This window comes from Phascolarctos cinereus, unplaced genomic scaffold, assembly GCF_003287225.1.
Source record: "Phascolarctos cinereus isolate Bilbo 61053 unplaced genomic scaffold, phaCin_HiC Scaffold_726;HRSCAF=1367, whole genome shotgun sequence".
In the NCBI taxonomy this organism is placed as follows: Eukaryota; Metazoa; Chordata; class Mammalia; order Diprotodontia; family Phascolarctidae; genus Phascolarctos; species Phascolarctos cinereus.
In genome coordinates, this window is record NW_027556098.1 from 354850775 (window position 1) to 354867832 (window position 17058).

At 37.1% G+C, this 17058-nt stretch overlaps 1 protein-coding gene across 1 annotated transcript in view; it reads right to left on the bottom strand.

Annotated features, from left to right (window-relative positions):
• Positions 1–17058, bottom strand: part of CSMD2 (CUB and Sushi multiple domains 2) — a 974125-nt gene that overhangs the window by 128794 nt on the left and 828273 nt on the right. The window contains 1 exon segment of the mRNA XM_078157010.1: positions 9004–9120. Coding sequence (XP_078013136.1) covers positions 9004–9120 — 117 coding nt within the window.

Here is a 17058-nt window from a genome sequence, read left to right on the forward strand (position 1 = left end):
AAGAATATTTCCATCTACACAGCAGAACACAAAAAGAATATTCTACATGAAACCACGGATCTCCATTTCATGAAATGGATGTGGACAAACAGAGATATATAGATATATATGTATGTATATGTATATACACGTATATACACATATACATATATGTATACATAATACATACACTAAGTATACCACATTGCATATGTATTTGTATCTTTATCTATATAGATATCTATCTACAAACACTTCACATCACTTTTAAAACTGTCTACCTTGTCTCTGCTTCCTTCTGAATTTCCTTTGGTTTTCTTCTGTTCATTAAAAAATATATATATTTCAACGGTCTTTTTGGGAGAAGGGAGAGGGAATCCATCACCAACCCTTCCCCTGCCTCCTCCCTCACCTCACAATTAACTAAGAGAAAGGAAAGGAAAACAAAAACACATGAACAGTCAAGAAAAACAATACCAACACAGGGACCATGTCCAAAAAGCATATGTCTGTACCGCATGTCTATCACCACTCTGATGAGAAGTGGATAACATGCTTCATCAAAGCTCCTCTGGAGAACTGCTCACTTCACTTACTGTTAATTCATCCTACCCAGGCTTCTCTGAAATCATCTCTTTTATCACATCTTTACAGTGTAATAATATTCCACTATATTCATATACCTCAATTTGTTCAGTTATTCCTCAACTGTCCAAAAGACAATCTAAGGCCCCACATACATTCTAATTCCCACAATCCCCCTTTCCTAGTTTCCTCTTCAGCGTCCAGAAGTTGTTTTGCTTGTGATTATTCCCTCCCCATATCATGATCTCTCTTAGTGGGGAAACATATAAGAATGAGGAGGAGCTGAGTTAATTTCCACACCAAACTCTCTGAATGTGTGTGTGTGTTTGAAAGCGTTTAATGTTCCTTTATACATTTCAGATAAAAGTAAGGTTCATATGAAAATGTTCTCTCCATCCTTTTCCTCTTTTCTATTTCTCATGCTAATTATAAGAAATAACAAGTTCCACATTCTTCTTCCTTTTATCTTCCTTTCTCTTTCTCCTCTTTAAACCCTCAGAATAAAACCAATCTATTCCCAAGACCTCTGGTTTTCTTACTTAACTCCCTCAATACCCTTTGAAGATATGACAGTTCTGAAAGGACACTTATTTCTTCTTCCCTTATTAGAACATTAGCATTTTATCATCAAATAATTCCTTCTAACTACTGAAATAAATTTCTTTTTCTAGGTTTCTCTGGACTTGTATGTTTATATTTCAAAGTTCCTATACTTTTTCATCAGAAATACTTAAAAGTCCTCTCCTATTTCATTAAAAATCCATTTACTTTTCTTCTGAGGATTATACTCAGCTTTGCAGGATAAGTTATTCTTGGTTGTAGGCTTGTATCTTTTCCCTTTTGGAATATTGTATTCGAGATCTTTTCTTATGTTTTAATAGAAGTTAACACATATTGTATGATTCTGACTGTAGTTCCTTAGAAACTGAACTGATTCTTTCTGGATGCTTGCAGCATTTTCTCCTTAGATGTAGGAGTTCTGGATTTTTGCTATAACCTTCCTCAGATTTTTCCATTGTAGGTTCCTTTCAGGAGGTGATCTGTAGATTCTATCTTTATTTTGCTTTCTGGTTCTCAGAGAGCTGGGGAATTTTATTTATGATTTCCTGAAATATAGTGACAAGGTTTTTTTAATCGCAGTTTTCAGAGATTCCAGTGATTCTTAAATTATTTTTCCTGCTTTTCAGGACAGATTTATATATACATACATATATATGTGTGTACATATACATATACATATATATATACTTTTTTTTTACATTTCCTTCTATTTTTTCAATCTTTTGATTCTGTTCTAATTTATATACACACACACACACACACACACACACACCATATATAGCTGTTTCATAGACTCATGGATTTCAGTTTGATCTATTCTAGTTTATAGGAAGTATGTTTCTTAGGGGTATTTATCACTTTCTCTTTCTAAGCTACTTATTTTCCTCCCAAAGTTTTTACAAAGCTTTTATTTTATTTTAATTTATTCATGTAATTCTTGTGGAATATCCATTTTTTTCCTTTGATTCTCTGCTTGCAGTTATTACAGAATTAGATTTGTAATAATTTTTGCTTTGGCATGGTGTTTTCAATGATTTTCTCATCTCCCCACCTTTGCTTCCTGAATTAGGACTTTGAGCCAGGACCACACTCCATACCCTGACACATTTAGATGAGGTAGTTAGCCCTGCTTATTCTTGCCTGGATGCCTGGGGTTCTTGTGATGACCTCCACCTTCCTGGCCTAGGCTCCTCTGGGTTCATGAGGTGTAGAGTGCTACATCTCCAGGGCTCTGTCTGGCATCTCAGGACAGAGTGTTAGAGACCTGAGAGCCCCTGGGCCTCTGTCCTACTCTGAGCACTGGTCAGTACCAGGATAGTTGCTCCCTGCTGCTGTTCCCCAGGGCTTTCAAGGTCCTCACCCTGAGGCTTTCTCAGGGAAGCCCTTAACTCTTGCTGTTTCTGGATATAGAGCTTGGTATCCAGTCTCTGGTTGCTCTAGCATTCTCATTACATAAAGGACCCCTTTCCTATCCTCAGGAAGTTTCTGGTTTACTTTTTTGAGGGTGGAAGATGTCATTTATTGTAGTTTCTCATTGAATTTCCTGATCATTATTTGATCTAATGGGAATTTCAGGTTTTTGCTAGAGCAGGTATTGGGGAACTAGGCAACCTGTCTCCAGTTCATGAAGGCCCCAGTTCTTGGCAACAAGTCCCAGTGTTCTTTCTACTACCCCACATTCCCTCTCTTAGAGTTCTGCTAACTCAAATTTTCTAAGGCTTTGAGTTATGCTTCTTTACTCCCAAGCAAGTATGTGGACAGTCCTATTTACAGAGTAGAAAGTACAGTTTACCTGTGTCAGGGAACTTCAAAGGTCAGCCAGGAATAAACTGCTTTTCATCTCCAAGATTAGATGAGGGCAGCCTGATTGCAAAAACTGATACTGTTGCTGCAAGAACAATTCTCAGAGTGACAGGCCTAAAAGATTTCCTTAAGGGCAAGCCTGGGAAGAACAGATGCAAAGAGTGACAGAGTACAAGGGTACTCAGAAAGATCAGACACACAGAAGATGAGACTGTACATTTTATTGCAGTTATCTATTTTGATGAACATTACACTACTTATACAGCAGAGTGTATAAGAGCCTTAAGCGTTCCTATTTGAGCCATTTTTTCATATTACTCCGATTGTCATCTCTAGTTGCCTGTAATGTTAGACACAGAATACATGCTTTACGAATGGCACATTTGCTTGTTTAAGAGAAGTTGATAGAATTTTAATATTCTGTTTAGTTTTATACAACACGCCCACAAGCCATGGGCCAAAAGGCTCCAAATTAAGTTCAGACTCTTCAGAATAGTATTCAGGTTTCTGTAACATCAGTGCCTACTTAGCTTTATACATCACTATTCTGTTTCACATACTCTATGCTCCAGCAAAGCTGGACTATTCATGGGACAAGTTCACTAAATATGTCCTATAATTCTCTCCCCTTATTTATATAACTCTGTAGGCTATTCTCCTCTTCCATCTCTGCCTGTTTAAATGTTACCTAACCTTTAAGATCCAGTTCAAATGTCACCTCCTCCAGGAAATCTTCCCCAATATTAACAGCAGTCAATGATTTCTTCCTCCTCACAGCTCTCACAGAACCTTAATTGTACCTCATTCATGCACTTGCCACATTTTATGTTATAATGATTTATGCATATCCTGAGGGTAAGAGATGCCATGCCTTAATTATCTATGTATCCCCAGCATTGTCTACCATAGTAAATGTTTGTTGAATCCTTCTTGATTTAATAAACAAATTGTCTATAACGGCTACCAGTTTAGAATCATATTGAAAGAACCAGACAGCTCTGTGAATGAGAGCATGTGGTTCACTTGTTCTGTATAGTGTACTCCTAAGACAATCTAAATGCCACCAGCCGGCTGAAAGACAAGAAGTCTGAATGCCATCTAGGGGTACAACTGCCAGCAAGCTGACCAGTTGCCTAATGCCTTAGCTAAACACACAGCTAGTTATATCTGTTTGAATACAATATTAAAAGAATATCCTACATGATTCAAGATACAGTTTGTATTGCTGCAACTGCCTTCAACACAGGACTTGCTGAAATGGACTTCTCTTTATGTTGCAATAAGTTGACTAATATCTATACACGTGCACAACCAAGCACAACCACCCCAAACCAAAAGACCTTAGCATTAGCTGAAAGCTCTTGTTATAGATCCCTGGGTCTGCTAGTTCTTCCAGGATGAGAGGGGAAATTTTTTTTGGTTGTCGTTGTTGGAATTCTTTTGTACAAGTTTTTTTTGTTTGTTTGTTTTAAATGTTCATCTTTCCCTGTTCCTTTAATTTATTTGTTCATGATAATTAGTAAGATAGTTTGCCATCTTTTTTGATGGTGAGACCCTTTAGAGCATAGTCCTATATAAAACAGTATGTACTTCTGAATGAAATTCTTATGGATAAAGTAGGATTGGACAATATAATGTATAGAAGATCAGAATACCGGACTTAGGAGACCTGAATTCAAATCCTGCCTCAGACATTTACTAGCTGTATGATTATATAGTAAATCACTGAAAAGTTGTTTTAAGAGCCTTAGTTTCCTCATATTACATATATTAAATATATATGTGTGTGTATATATATGTATATATATATATGTACATAAATTTTACTCAGTATATTTTAATACAGTAACAGCTTCAAATAAAAATATCTTCAAACAACTTGGCCTTAATAGTTTGCTTTTGTTCTCATTACATTTAAATATTTTAGGATTTGAAAGCAATTTCTTTTCTCTTATGATCGGTGGGTACTATACATGGATTTGACAAAACTGCTGTTTCTGTAATGTCAATAAACATTAGGCACCTACTCCATACATAGTTTTGTGCTTTGTGCTTGAGATACACTGGCTCTGCTCTTGAGAGTCTTAAAATCTAGGGGGGACACAAAGGGGGGAAGATAAGTACCAAAGTAACTATTGTACAAGACAGAGAAACATAAGGGCAAAGGACAGGTGTGGGCAACGTGCTAGGAACATTTTTAGTGGGGAGAGATCCATTTCATATAGTTTTTTGGGGAAGGAGTCCTTAAATTGGGCCTTAAAGAAAAATAACTTCAACAGGTGGAAATAAGAAGAGAGTGTGTTCTAGGCAAAGGGATTGGCTTGTCTGAATGAAGTGGCAGGAGAATATCAGAATGACAGTGGGGAACCATGGTCTAGTTTGGCTGGAACACAGAGTGTATTAATGGAGAATAATGAAAGAAAAAAAAGCTAGGTAACAGTTGAAGAATCAAACTGTGGAGGACCTTAAATTACAGACTAAGGAATCTGTATTTTATCCTATTACAAAAAGGTCAAAATCTCTAAATTATTAAGATAATTTTGGCAGCTATGTAAAGTAAAGGTTGGATCAAAGAGGGTAGAAATTTAATACAGGTAGACTAATCAGGAGGCTATTGCAATAGTTCAAGTGACAGGTGATAAGGGCCTGAACTAGAGTGGTGGCAATAGGAACAGAAAGGCAGGAATTGATGTGAAAAAAATTGAAATGTAAATATGTAATATTCCCTGTGGGAGAGGGGATTGTAATATATCAGTCACTCTGAAGAAGTGGGTGGACTGTCTGGTTGACTCAAGCAGAGCCTTATTAAAGGGGTAGTATCGTGGCTGATAGAAGCTCTGACTTTGTAATTTGATGAGAAAAGTTAGTAGCAGCATGAGGCTTCATGGAAATGTGTGGAGCTAATTAGCAGGGTGGCTGCATGAAGACCTCACTTCTAGGGGCAAGATGTTACCTCTATATAGCAGCAGCTATTTTAGCCCAGGAAGCCAAAACATGGTTCTGGTTTGTAAGTTCAGAATAAAAAGACCGTAGGATAAAAATCCTGGACTCTACAAATCCAGCATTTTGTAATCTAAATTCAGTATTCAATATCTGTTCCCCCTTTCTCTGAATTGCTAGTGAAAACCTTTTCTCCTTCTGTTGTTGGATGAGTTCAGAACAAGTGGGGAGCAGCTAAGTGATGCAGTGGATAGAGTGCTGGCCTTGGAGTCAGGAAGACTTATCTTTGTGAGTTCAAATCTGGCCTCAGACACTAGCTGTACGACCCTGGGAAAGTCACTTAACTCTGTTTGCCTTAGTTTCCTCATCTGTCAAATGAGCTGGAAAAGGAAATGACAAACCACTCCAGTATCTCTGCCAAGAAAACCCCAAATGGGGTCATGAAGAGTTGGGCATGACTGAAAAACCTGAATAACAACAACAATAAAGTAAAGGGATAAGCACTGAGAATAGACTAGCTCTGGTGGCAAGGAGAAGAAGGGACTGAACAGGATCATACTCCTACAATTTTGAGAGAGATATGACAGTACAGTGGAAACAGTGCTGGATTTGGAGTCAAGAGACACCTGGATTCCAATACAGCCTCCAATACTGACTAGTTGTGTGTCCAGAAGTAAGTCATTTAACTTCTCACCAATTTTGTCGTTTGTACAATAAGGGTAATAACACTTGTGTATTTGTGTCTCACAGGGCTTTTGGAGAAATCAAATGACAGGATTCATGTAAAGTGCTTTGTGAAATTGTTAGTGCTCTCTCTATATGTCAAAAATTATTATTGTTTTGGGGGTTCAAGCCAGTAATGTTAGTGTTAATAGTCACAGAGGGTATGAGCTTCATAGAGGATTTCTGAGTTTAGAATATCCAAACTCCTGCCTTGAGTAGCATTACCTTTTAAGCTAGACACATGGGGAATGAAAGAAGTTGAAATATTTTCCATTTGAACTTTTGCAAGGTTTTTGGATTTTGGTATCTTTAAAAATCATTCCCATATCAGAAACACTGAAACATAAGGTTATACTTTGCAATAAAGAGCTTATTTGATTTATAGCATATTTAAATTGGTTCAGTATGACCCAGACCCTGAGCAGGAAGGAGATCAAAGCAGATGTGATTATGTTGGGAACTCTCTGGAGACTCCTTAGAGGTGAGGAGCCAAGAGATTATCCAAACAATCTCACTCATTTGCACCCCATCTAGGACATTCTAAACCTAGCTTTCTGTATTCTAACATCAAGGTGTGAGGATGAAGTACAGCCCTCTCTCAGCTATCCAACTGGTGGAGTACTATGGCAAAATTCTGAAGCTAAGGGTCCATTTTATCCAAGCACCCAAAATAATCTATCTTATTACCCAACTGGTATGCATATACAGGGAATGTAAACTCATTTCTATATTAGACCTGAAGCATAGTCATAATTAAGTCATAATTAAGTAAGATTACTATCACACTGTTGAATATGTACAGATGTAGAAACAGAATTCTGAAACCAAACAAAAGCAGATTTGGGAGAATTCTTGCTATAAAGTCACTGTAACAGGATGGATAATTAAGAGTAAATGGTAATTTGATAACTGTCTCTTCTTTCTCTTTCATGGGACCATGATAGAGTTTGGGACTTTCTCTCATTTTCCATATTCCCACATCTGTTGTCTTCTAAGAGTGAGGTTTGAAACAGTTACAAAACACTGCCTCTGCCAGTAGCCAGTATGATGGGAGTGACAAGTCAACTTTTTGAAGTTGAGAGTCTACAGTTTCTTTGGTTTTTACAAATTGTTCAAGGTTCCATGCATTACTAAGAAACAACCAAGTTGGCTTCCTCAAAACCACACCTGCTTATGTTCAAACCATTCTCCAACTTAAAATGTTTTACCCCCTCCCTTCTGCCCTAACCAAGATCATATGAATTCTATACTAGTTTATAGGGCTTCGCTCTCCTCAGACTTCCTATAGCAAGTACTATCTGTGCATTTATTACATATCACCTTGTATTTTCTGTTTCATATATATTAGGTATATTGTCTCCCACATCAGAATGCAAATTCCTTGAGAGCAGGGGCTGTTTTTGCTTTATTTAGTGTTTAATGCTTGCTGACTGATTGATATCACTATTTCTAAGGAGACTCGTCTTCCCATGTTTCCCACAATGTTCAACACAGGGACGAAAAAAAATAATAAGCTGCCATTAAAGACTTGTTAAAGAATATGGCAGCTACCAAAACCTGGATTTCTTATTTCTCTTAATTTGATTCTTGTTCCCTCAGACCTTTAATTTTCTGCCTAGGGATTTTGGTGGGCTTTATTGAAGTTTCTAGACTAGAAGGAATTACCTGATTCACAGAGAAGTTCTAACATGCTGCACCTAGAACCTATTACTAAACTATAAGTTTTATAAGAACTGGAGCTATTTCTTCTCTAAACTATTCTAGTTCTCCTCATGCAAAGACCAATGCTGTTCAATAGGCCCATAATTAACATTTACTGAATTCAGTTTGAGAGATAAAACTCTTCACTGTACTTTATCTCTTCCCCTAGTACTTTTTTAAATAGCTTTAGCCATCAAAGTGAGCCATTCCTCAGCTTTGGCACAAGTTGTAAATTGTCTATTTTCCTCCATTGGCCAAAGAAATATATCTGACCCTTTCTTGGCGAACCACAATGCCCAAGCACTGGATCTTTCCATACAGGATGATGCTGAATCATATACCATCAAAACTTAAGGCTCATCTCAAATGGATAAATGCTATTTTAAACATGTATCTCTGCATTATTTTAGATTCTAAGTCTCTTGATTTTAAGTCATTTCTCAATCACTCCTTGGAATTCTTAAAACATTTTAACTTTTTTCAAAACACATTCATAACTATGTTTTCATTTCACCCTGCAACAATTTTTCATGAGGCAGATGGAGCAAGGATTATTCTCCCTCTTAACAGATAAGCAAACATGCTTAAGAGACTTCCCCAAAGTCAGAGAATGACATATGCAGAGCTGGGACTTGAAACCAGACTTCTTGGCACCCTTTTCAGGATTCTGAACATAAAAGGACACAGACTTCTTGGGGCCATAAGACTTACCAAAGCCTACAGGCAGTGTTATCCTCCAAGAGCAATCCATATTGCTGGGGTAGTTTCCTGGAAATCCAGGGCTCAGAATAACCCCTTCCATCTCCTCAACAGTTCCCCCACATTGAGCTGTGAAAATACAACAGGGGAAGAAGTGTTAGTGGGCAGTGGGAAGATGTTATCTAACCATGAGGAGTTCTAGTATAGGCAAGCACTGAATAAATCTGATAAATAAATCTGCTAAGGAGGAAAGTACCAATGCCAATATAGTGGGCTGGTAGGACCACCTATGCAGCACTCTGCTATTAGAGCAACTCTCCTGTCACCTACACTTAAAATTCTACTTCCTTCAGGAAGCCTTCTCAGACTCAGCAAAAAAGAAGCAGCAGAAACCCTGCCTTCTTCCTCAGTTTTGAACATGGAATTTCCATTACTGCTGCTTCTGAGTCCATTGCTCAAATTTTGCAGTTAACATTATCTCCTAATATTCATAAAAATATATTTAGCTCTGAATTGAATTTGATGTAAAACATGAGTCACATGCACATGAAAACATGTACATGTTAATAAGCACAAGTTAACAAGTTAATAAGTACATACTATATTATTGGTATACTATACTATTAAAATGATGCATATGGGTCAAAGTATATGAACAGGCAGTTTTTTTAAGGAAGATATCTAAACTATCAATAGTCCTATGAAAAAAATACTCCAAATCACTAATAACTAGAGAAATACAAATAAAAATAACTCTGAAGTTATACTTCACACCCAGATTATCAAAGTTTATAAGAAAGCAAAATGATGAATGTTGGTAGGACTTAAGTAAAAAAGCACAGTAATACATGGTTGGTGGAGCCATGAACTGGTCCAGACATTCTGTTCTATTACTGTAACTGAATAAATTGCTTCTGTTCTGTTCATGTCACAGGAGCAATTTATTCAGTAACAACAACAGTGTAAAGACAACTTTAAAAGACCTAACATTGCTCAATGTGGCAATCAGCCATGATTCCAGAGGATAGATGATGACCTATAAAGAAATTTGTTTTATTTGACACTGCATATTTGTAACAAGGGTACTATATTTCTTTTCTTTTAAAATAGGCAAGAGGAAGTGAGAAGAAGAGAAAATAATATTTTATTAATTAAAAAAATTAAACTATATAAAAATATGTACTTAACAAGGTTCTTAATGCAATTAAACAATTTAATTAATATTTATGGTATATATCTCTAATTATGACTGAGATCATAATGAATTACAGACTTAAGATATCAATATTGTTACTGAGAAAAAAAAGTGAGATGCAGTCAAATAATGTTTTCAAATTCTCATTTTATTATATTTGTACTTTAAAAGGTCCATTATTTAATCAGCATGAGTGCATGTTCTCTTTGCTGACACTCCCATGTCTTAATATATGATCTATCGTCATAACTGCTATGACCAAAATAATTCCAACTTTCTGGCAGTGACTTCTCTGAACTTAGCTTGGTCAATCTTAGAGGGCGTGTGTGCGTGCACACACATATGTGTATGTGTATCTTCAGATGTAAAGCCCAAGACAGCTACATGGCATAAGAGGTGAAAATGCTGAATTTGGAATAAGGAAGATCCGAGTTAAATTTCTGTTTCAGAGACTTCCTACCAATACTTAAATTCTTTAAACCTCCCTTATCTCATCTATAAAATGGGGATAGCATCTCCCTCACATGGTGGTTGTGAGGATCAAATGAATGAAATAACATTTCAGCATTTTTCAAATCTTAAAGGACTATATAAACATTAGCTATTGTGGGAATATACACACAGGCAGGTAGATAGATGGATAGAGAGACAGACAGAAATAGATAGATAGATACATAGATACATACATACATACATACATACATACATAGATACATACATACATACATACATACATATATAGATATACAGATACATAGATACAGACAGACAGGTAGATCTGTAGATAGACAGAAAGACAGACAGTCAGATATATAACAGCCAGGTCACCACCCCAGTACACTTTCTTATATAAATATTTATAGTCTTTCAACCTCACACCAATGATAGTAGGCTGGGGTTCCCCAAAGGGAGGGTTGTTTCAAACTTTCTCAGAGTGGGTAGGTATACTCCTACTATACAGCTCCTGAACTTCCAGATATGAATTACAGATGGATATCTGTGCCTGGAAAATTTAAAAGGACAGACTCGTAAATATGAGAGTAGGATTCCCTTGATTCAATTTCCATATTGTGCTATTTCCTTCATGAACAGAAAAATTTTCCCATTTGGTTAATTCTGAGACTGGCTATGGTACCTTGTGAATAATGTGGAACTTTGCTGTATACTTGGCTACTGTAAAATAAATGTTAACTATGACTCTTAATTGGTATCAGACAGAGTTAAGGAAGCTCAATCTGGTTATGCTTATGTCAGGTCAGTGTATGACCTTGAAGGGACCATCTTGATAATGTTATAAGCATGTCCCTCTTTTTTTCTTTCACAGCAAATTTCTATAACAAGGACATGTGTGGACTGGAAAGTTTACATACATATATATGTATGTGTGCGTGTATTATACATATATATGTACATATATATATACACACATATACACACACATATATAAAATGAATCCTGTTGTTGTAATATTAAATATCTCTGAGTCACTATAATGGGATGCAAGTATGAAAGATGTCACTGTTTTTAATTTTTCTACTCTGAATTTGTGGTCACCAATAGTTATATATTCACATATAGTCATATTCTTAAATATCTCATTCTTTCTGGATGATTTGAGGATAATATGTATCCTCAAAGAGGGGACAGGATAATAGGACAAAAATGTGAGGCAATAAATATGTAAAAGTTTCACATTATAATAGTTATAAACTTTACTCTGAGAAAAAAAGTAAAAAGATGTTTTCTCTTACACACACACACATACTCTCACATACATATGTACACACAATTATCTTTAAACGTTTCTATTAGGAGCAATGGCAACAGCACAAGTCTAAGATTAGTTTTATAACATTTGAACTAGCTTTCATCACAGGAACTATTTATTGGAAAAAACAAATTTAAGAGGAGCATTTCTCCACAACTGCCTTGGGAATGAGGCCTATTTTAAAATTTCCAAGGGAAAACATTTCCAAGTATCCAATAGCTACATGGAACAGCTAAGATCCAAGATGAAATAAATTGATTAGATGCATTTTAATCTGTAACTCGACTTAGTTTGTTTCCTTAAGGAATGTATAAAATTGTGACTCTTTAAATAAGTTTGTTCAACTTTTATGACATTGAAAGAACTTTTTGCAATATTTGTGGCCTTATGTGTGCCTTCAATGTCTGTGAAATCTCCTGGTATAGTTAACCTGGTACAACTCTAAATCCCTGATTTACAGCCCTGATATTTACCTAATTTTATCCCTCTGACTATGAGTTGCTACCAATCTGGTCCCTATTACTCCTTAAAGGAATTTTATCAAGCTCTTGATAAGATGGGCAATGAAGGATATGCTTCCACTGATTCAGGCTATTTTAAACCTTAACCTAGTTACCTGCTTCTGTAATTGTGCTTCTCCTAGTATAAGAATGGTGGGCTTTAAGTCCAAAGCAGGAGAAACTGGGAAAATTTTATTGCACTGTTGGAACCCAGTCCTGTGTGGCTGAGAAACAAGACCTGTTACTTAGCAGTCAAATTTATTTAATGTTTAACTCAGATTCTACATTATGCTGACTACAAACCTAGTCAAATCCAAAGATAAATGTAAAGAGTTTTTTTTCTACCATTCATCTCAAGCAACCAAATGTGCCTTATCTGGGAACTGCCTGCCTCCAAGATACTCTTGTTCCTTTGTTTAAATCCTGTAGCGGGTGTAATTTACAGACACTAAGTGGGGTGTAGGTCACCCCTATTTCAGCTCTCCCCTCTGCTGGATGACTTAATAAACTTATGTCTAGATTATTCAGTTTGGGGTTTTGTTCTCAGCTAACAAGACCTAGCAGCAATATTGCTGCATCAAAGAGTATGTATGCACAGTTGTATACTGTACCCTTTGGGCACAGTTTCAAATTATTTTATAAAATGGTTGCATTGTTTCACAGTTTCACCAACAGTTCTACATTCCCTCCAGTATTTGTGATTTTGCTTTTCCGTCATGTTTTAGCCAATCTGATGGGTGTGAGGTGGAACCTCAGAGTATTTTTCATTTGTATTTCTCTAATTCTGAGTGATTTAGAGTATTTTTTCATATAACTATTAATAGCTTTGACTTCTTCTGAAAACTACCTATTCATATCCTTTGACCATTTATCAATTGAGAAATGACTTTTATCAATTAACTCTTTAAAAAGGAATTCAGGACAAGCAAGAACAATGATTACCTAACATTCCAACAATGCATTAAATATGGGGCACACTCCCTGACTAATGCAGGCAGTGCACTTGGGAACAAGTGGGCATCATAGAAACAAGGGACAGGTGGAGGAGCAAGGCTGACCAAGACTGCTTAGAACTCTGGAACTGGCGCTGTTGCAGATATGACTTGCTGTTATTTCTTGAAGGCTGGTCCTCACATAATTCACCAGTGGGTGGGTATATATACTAAACAGTGGCTCTGCTGCTAAGCAAAGCTGCTACACAGCTGAGCTGCTCTTCTATAGATCCTGGCTATTCTGTTGCTGCTCTGCTGCTTAGCTGGATTGCTTGGCAAGGTCCCTTACAGCTGGCTGCTCTGTTCCTCCAGTGGGCTGGCCCCTCTGTACCAAGTTGGGCAGCTCCTCTGCCCTGCCAGGCATCCCTGCTGCATGTTTTCAGAAAGGGAAGAAACCCATATCTGGGGATTTGCATGTCTCCACGTCTGCTCCAGAGAGGGTTCCTCTACCCAGGCAGCAGATGGCAGCACATCAAGGTACAGTCTCTGGTCAATCTTCAGGCTTTCTTTTGTCCAACCTTCCTTGTTTAGGCTGGGGTGGCTAGAAGACCTCCTGTTGCAGTGATAAATCAGCACATCATAAAATCCTCCCCCCTGCAAGCTCAGTTACAACCAGGACACATACATTTGTCCAGCAGACACAAAAGAGTTCTTGAGTCCAGCATTCTTTGTGATTATCTCTAAAGTTCTTCTGACAGTCATATGTCAATGGGCAGCTAGGACCCCTTCCTGGCTCTCTAAGTCTCATAGAGGTATGTGTCCCTTTCACTCAGCTAGATGGACAAAGTCTGAAGGGGGGTACCCACAGACACACATGCAGCTAGGTTCATACTGATTGTCACTGGTGAGTCCAAAGCAGAAATGAAGCAATCCCAGGGAAGGCATCCAGTCTGCTGGTCTACTCCATTCCCTCCTTATAGTAGAAGCAGAAAAGCTCCTGAAAGACTGAGAGACCCACAGGGGCAGATATCTGAAGCTAGGGTTCCAGGGCACTTTAGGACTGGCAGGGCAAGAACAGGCCCAGCCAAGACACAGGACAGGGAGGAAACCAATGGAACTGGTGGCTGCCATGAAAATACCCAGCCACAGTGAAACAAAGGAGATGTGGTACCAACCTCTGCCAATTTGCCCATTTCTTCCAAGTGCTTCTGAGTTTTGAACCTGAAAGACCTTCCTTAACCTTTTCCCCAATGAGGGTAAAGGGCAGGATGATCAGCATTAGAGTATATGGATTATTTACAGCTACCTTGCCTTTCAAAATATCACATTCCCATAAAAAGTAAGTCATCTAAGTCCTATAAATGAAGTAAATTGGGTGCTGGAGGCTTCCCTAAGGTGGGGTGAAAACTCAGAGCTAAGTTGAAAGATTTTCCTATTTTTTTTACACGTTCTGAGCCATATCTCTAGATCTATAGAGAACCTGAGGCTAGTCAGGTTGCCCACTCTTGAACAAGTCAGAGGCAAAAGTGTCTGTGTGGAGTTGGGAACACCGTCTTTTGAGTACAGCGGGAAGCCCAACCATATGAATTGAATATCCTCCAGTATAGCCAATGGGCCAGTGGGATGAGGGTAGTATCAACTGGTGGCCAAAATATATACTAGAATCCCTAACTGGTTAATTAGTTATGTCATGCCAGAGAAAGGACAGCATTGTAGCCTCCCTCTCTAAGGTGGTGCAATGAACACAGTGAGAGTCATAAAGGCAGGAAGACATATATTTAAATCTTCTAATACTACCTGTGTGATACTAGGCAAGTCACTTCACCCCATTTGCCTCAGTTTCTTCCAGTGTAAAATGGGGATAAAAACAGCACCTATATTACAGGGTTGATCGAATGAGATAATATTTGTAAAGTACTTAGCACAGTGCCTGACATAGACTCTCTATAAATGCTTATTCTCTTACCTTATTAATTCGAGTCGAGATTTTAGATTTAGCCTTCATTTCAGTATAAATGGACATTTAATTCCTATGTTTTACCTTCCTTTCAGTCTGATTCTTATACAAGGACAACCAAAAGAAGCAGATTCTGTCCTTTTTAGACCCCCTCAAGGCCAGCCAAGACTAACAAATTAGAAAGTCTCTGTCTTCCCTCCTCTGAAACAAAACAAACTATCCCTAAGATCAGTGGCTAACAAGTTGTGAACCAAGCGTGACTGTGCATTTTCTGTATACAATAAGTATCTGTGGGAAATGGCTCATATTCAGAAGTCTACTTGCCCTACAGAGACTCCAATTCCCTTCTCAATATGCCAATTGATTCATTCCCCCATTTTGTTCAGAACTATGTATGAAATAAAGCATTTTGCTGATTATTGTTCTAAATTATAAACAGTGAGTTTTCTTGCCACAACAGTTACTTGGTTAAAGTAATATCCTATTTCTCTTAAAGTTGTATGAATTAGAGGGATAAACTAGATGTCAAGAGATACAGCTTCAACATCACAACCAAATAAACACTGATCCCACACCAAACTTCCCAAATCAGATACATATGAATAGAATACATATGTATATAGATCATATCTATGTTTAACTTTATCTATCTATCTATCTATCTAAATGTTCTACCTTTTAGTATGAGCCAGATGTAGATTTTATATTTGTTGTTCACTGGCCTAACTAAACATGGAGAAGATTATCACTAGAAAGGACTGGTCATTAATCAGGTAATGAATGGCTTTGACTACACACATTCATGATGACTCTGCAATAAGAAACTGCAGGTTGAGAAGGCATTTGTAATTTATTTTGGTGAAGTGATTACCCACATCGATGAAATCATGAATCATTTGAAGTATGTATACCTTTATCCAAAATAATTATATATGTAATCTTGGAATCAGAGAATCCCCTCAGCATCTCACAGGTATTCATCCAACTAGCTTTGGAATAAATAATTCAAGTGAAAACTACTTTTCAAGGCAACTAGAGAACATAATGATCAAAATGTTCTTCCTTATAGTAGGCTGAAATCTTCCTCTCTTTGCTCTTCAATCTCCTCTTTTCAAAGCTAATTTCTATTTTAATTTCTTGCTTTCTCAATGTAGGGAGTTGGGGTTGATGGGCAGGATAGGAGAAAGGGGAGATATGAGGAAAAGAGTGAGAACTAAAAATAAAATAAAATTGAATTTAAAAAATTAATCCCAAATTTCTTCAACAGTTCCTCATACAGCATGGATACATAAATATTAAGCCTAGAAAAATTACATTGTACTTAAATTTACTCTCTCATTTCCAAGTTGAATTATAAAAGGTTTTCTTTAAACATCTCCTTGGTATGTCTAATAGCCACTAATAATCAGTTAAATATACTAAATATTATGAAAATTATGTCCAAAGAGAACCAGTTTATTAATGTATAGACTGCAGTGGGCAATATGGTTCAGTCTGCAAGCACAGTGTGGATAATATTAAATGAATGATAACAGTTCAGTAACTCACTAGGTATTTGACTTATTATTGTTCATCCATTTATTTAAGGGTAATACTGCAGTAGCACAGGAAGAAGAGAGAAGCAGGTCCCCAAGTTCTTATATACAGATAAACTTCACAGAATCATAGAATTTTAGAGCTGGAAGGATCTTGTTCAACCTGTATCCAAAAGTAAT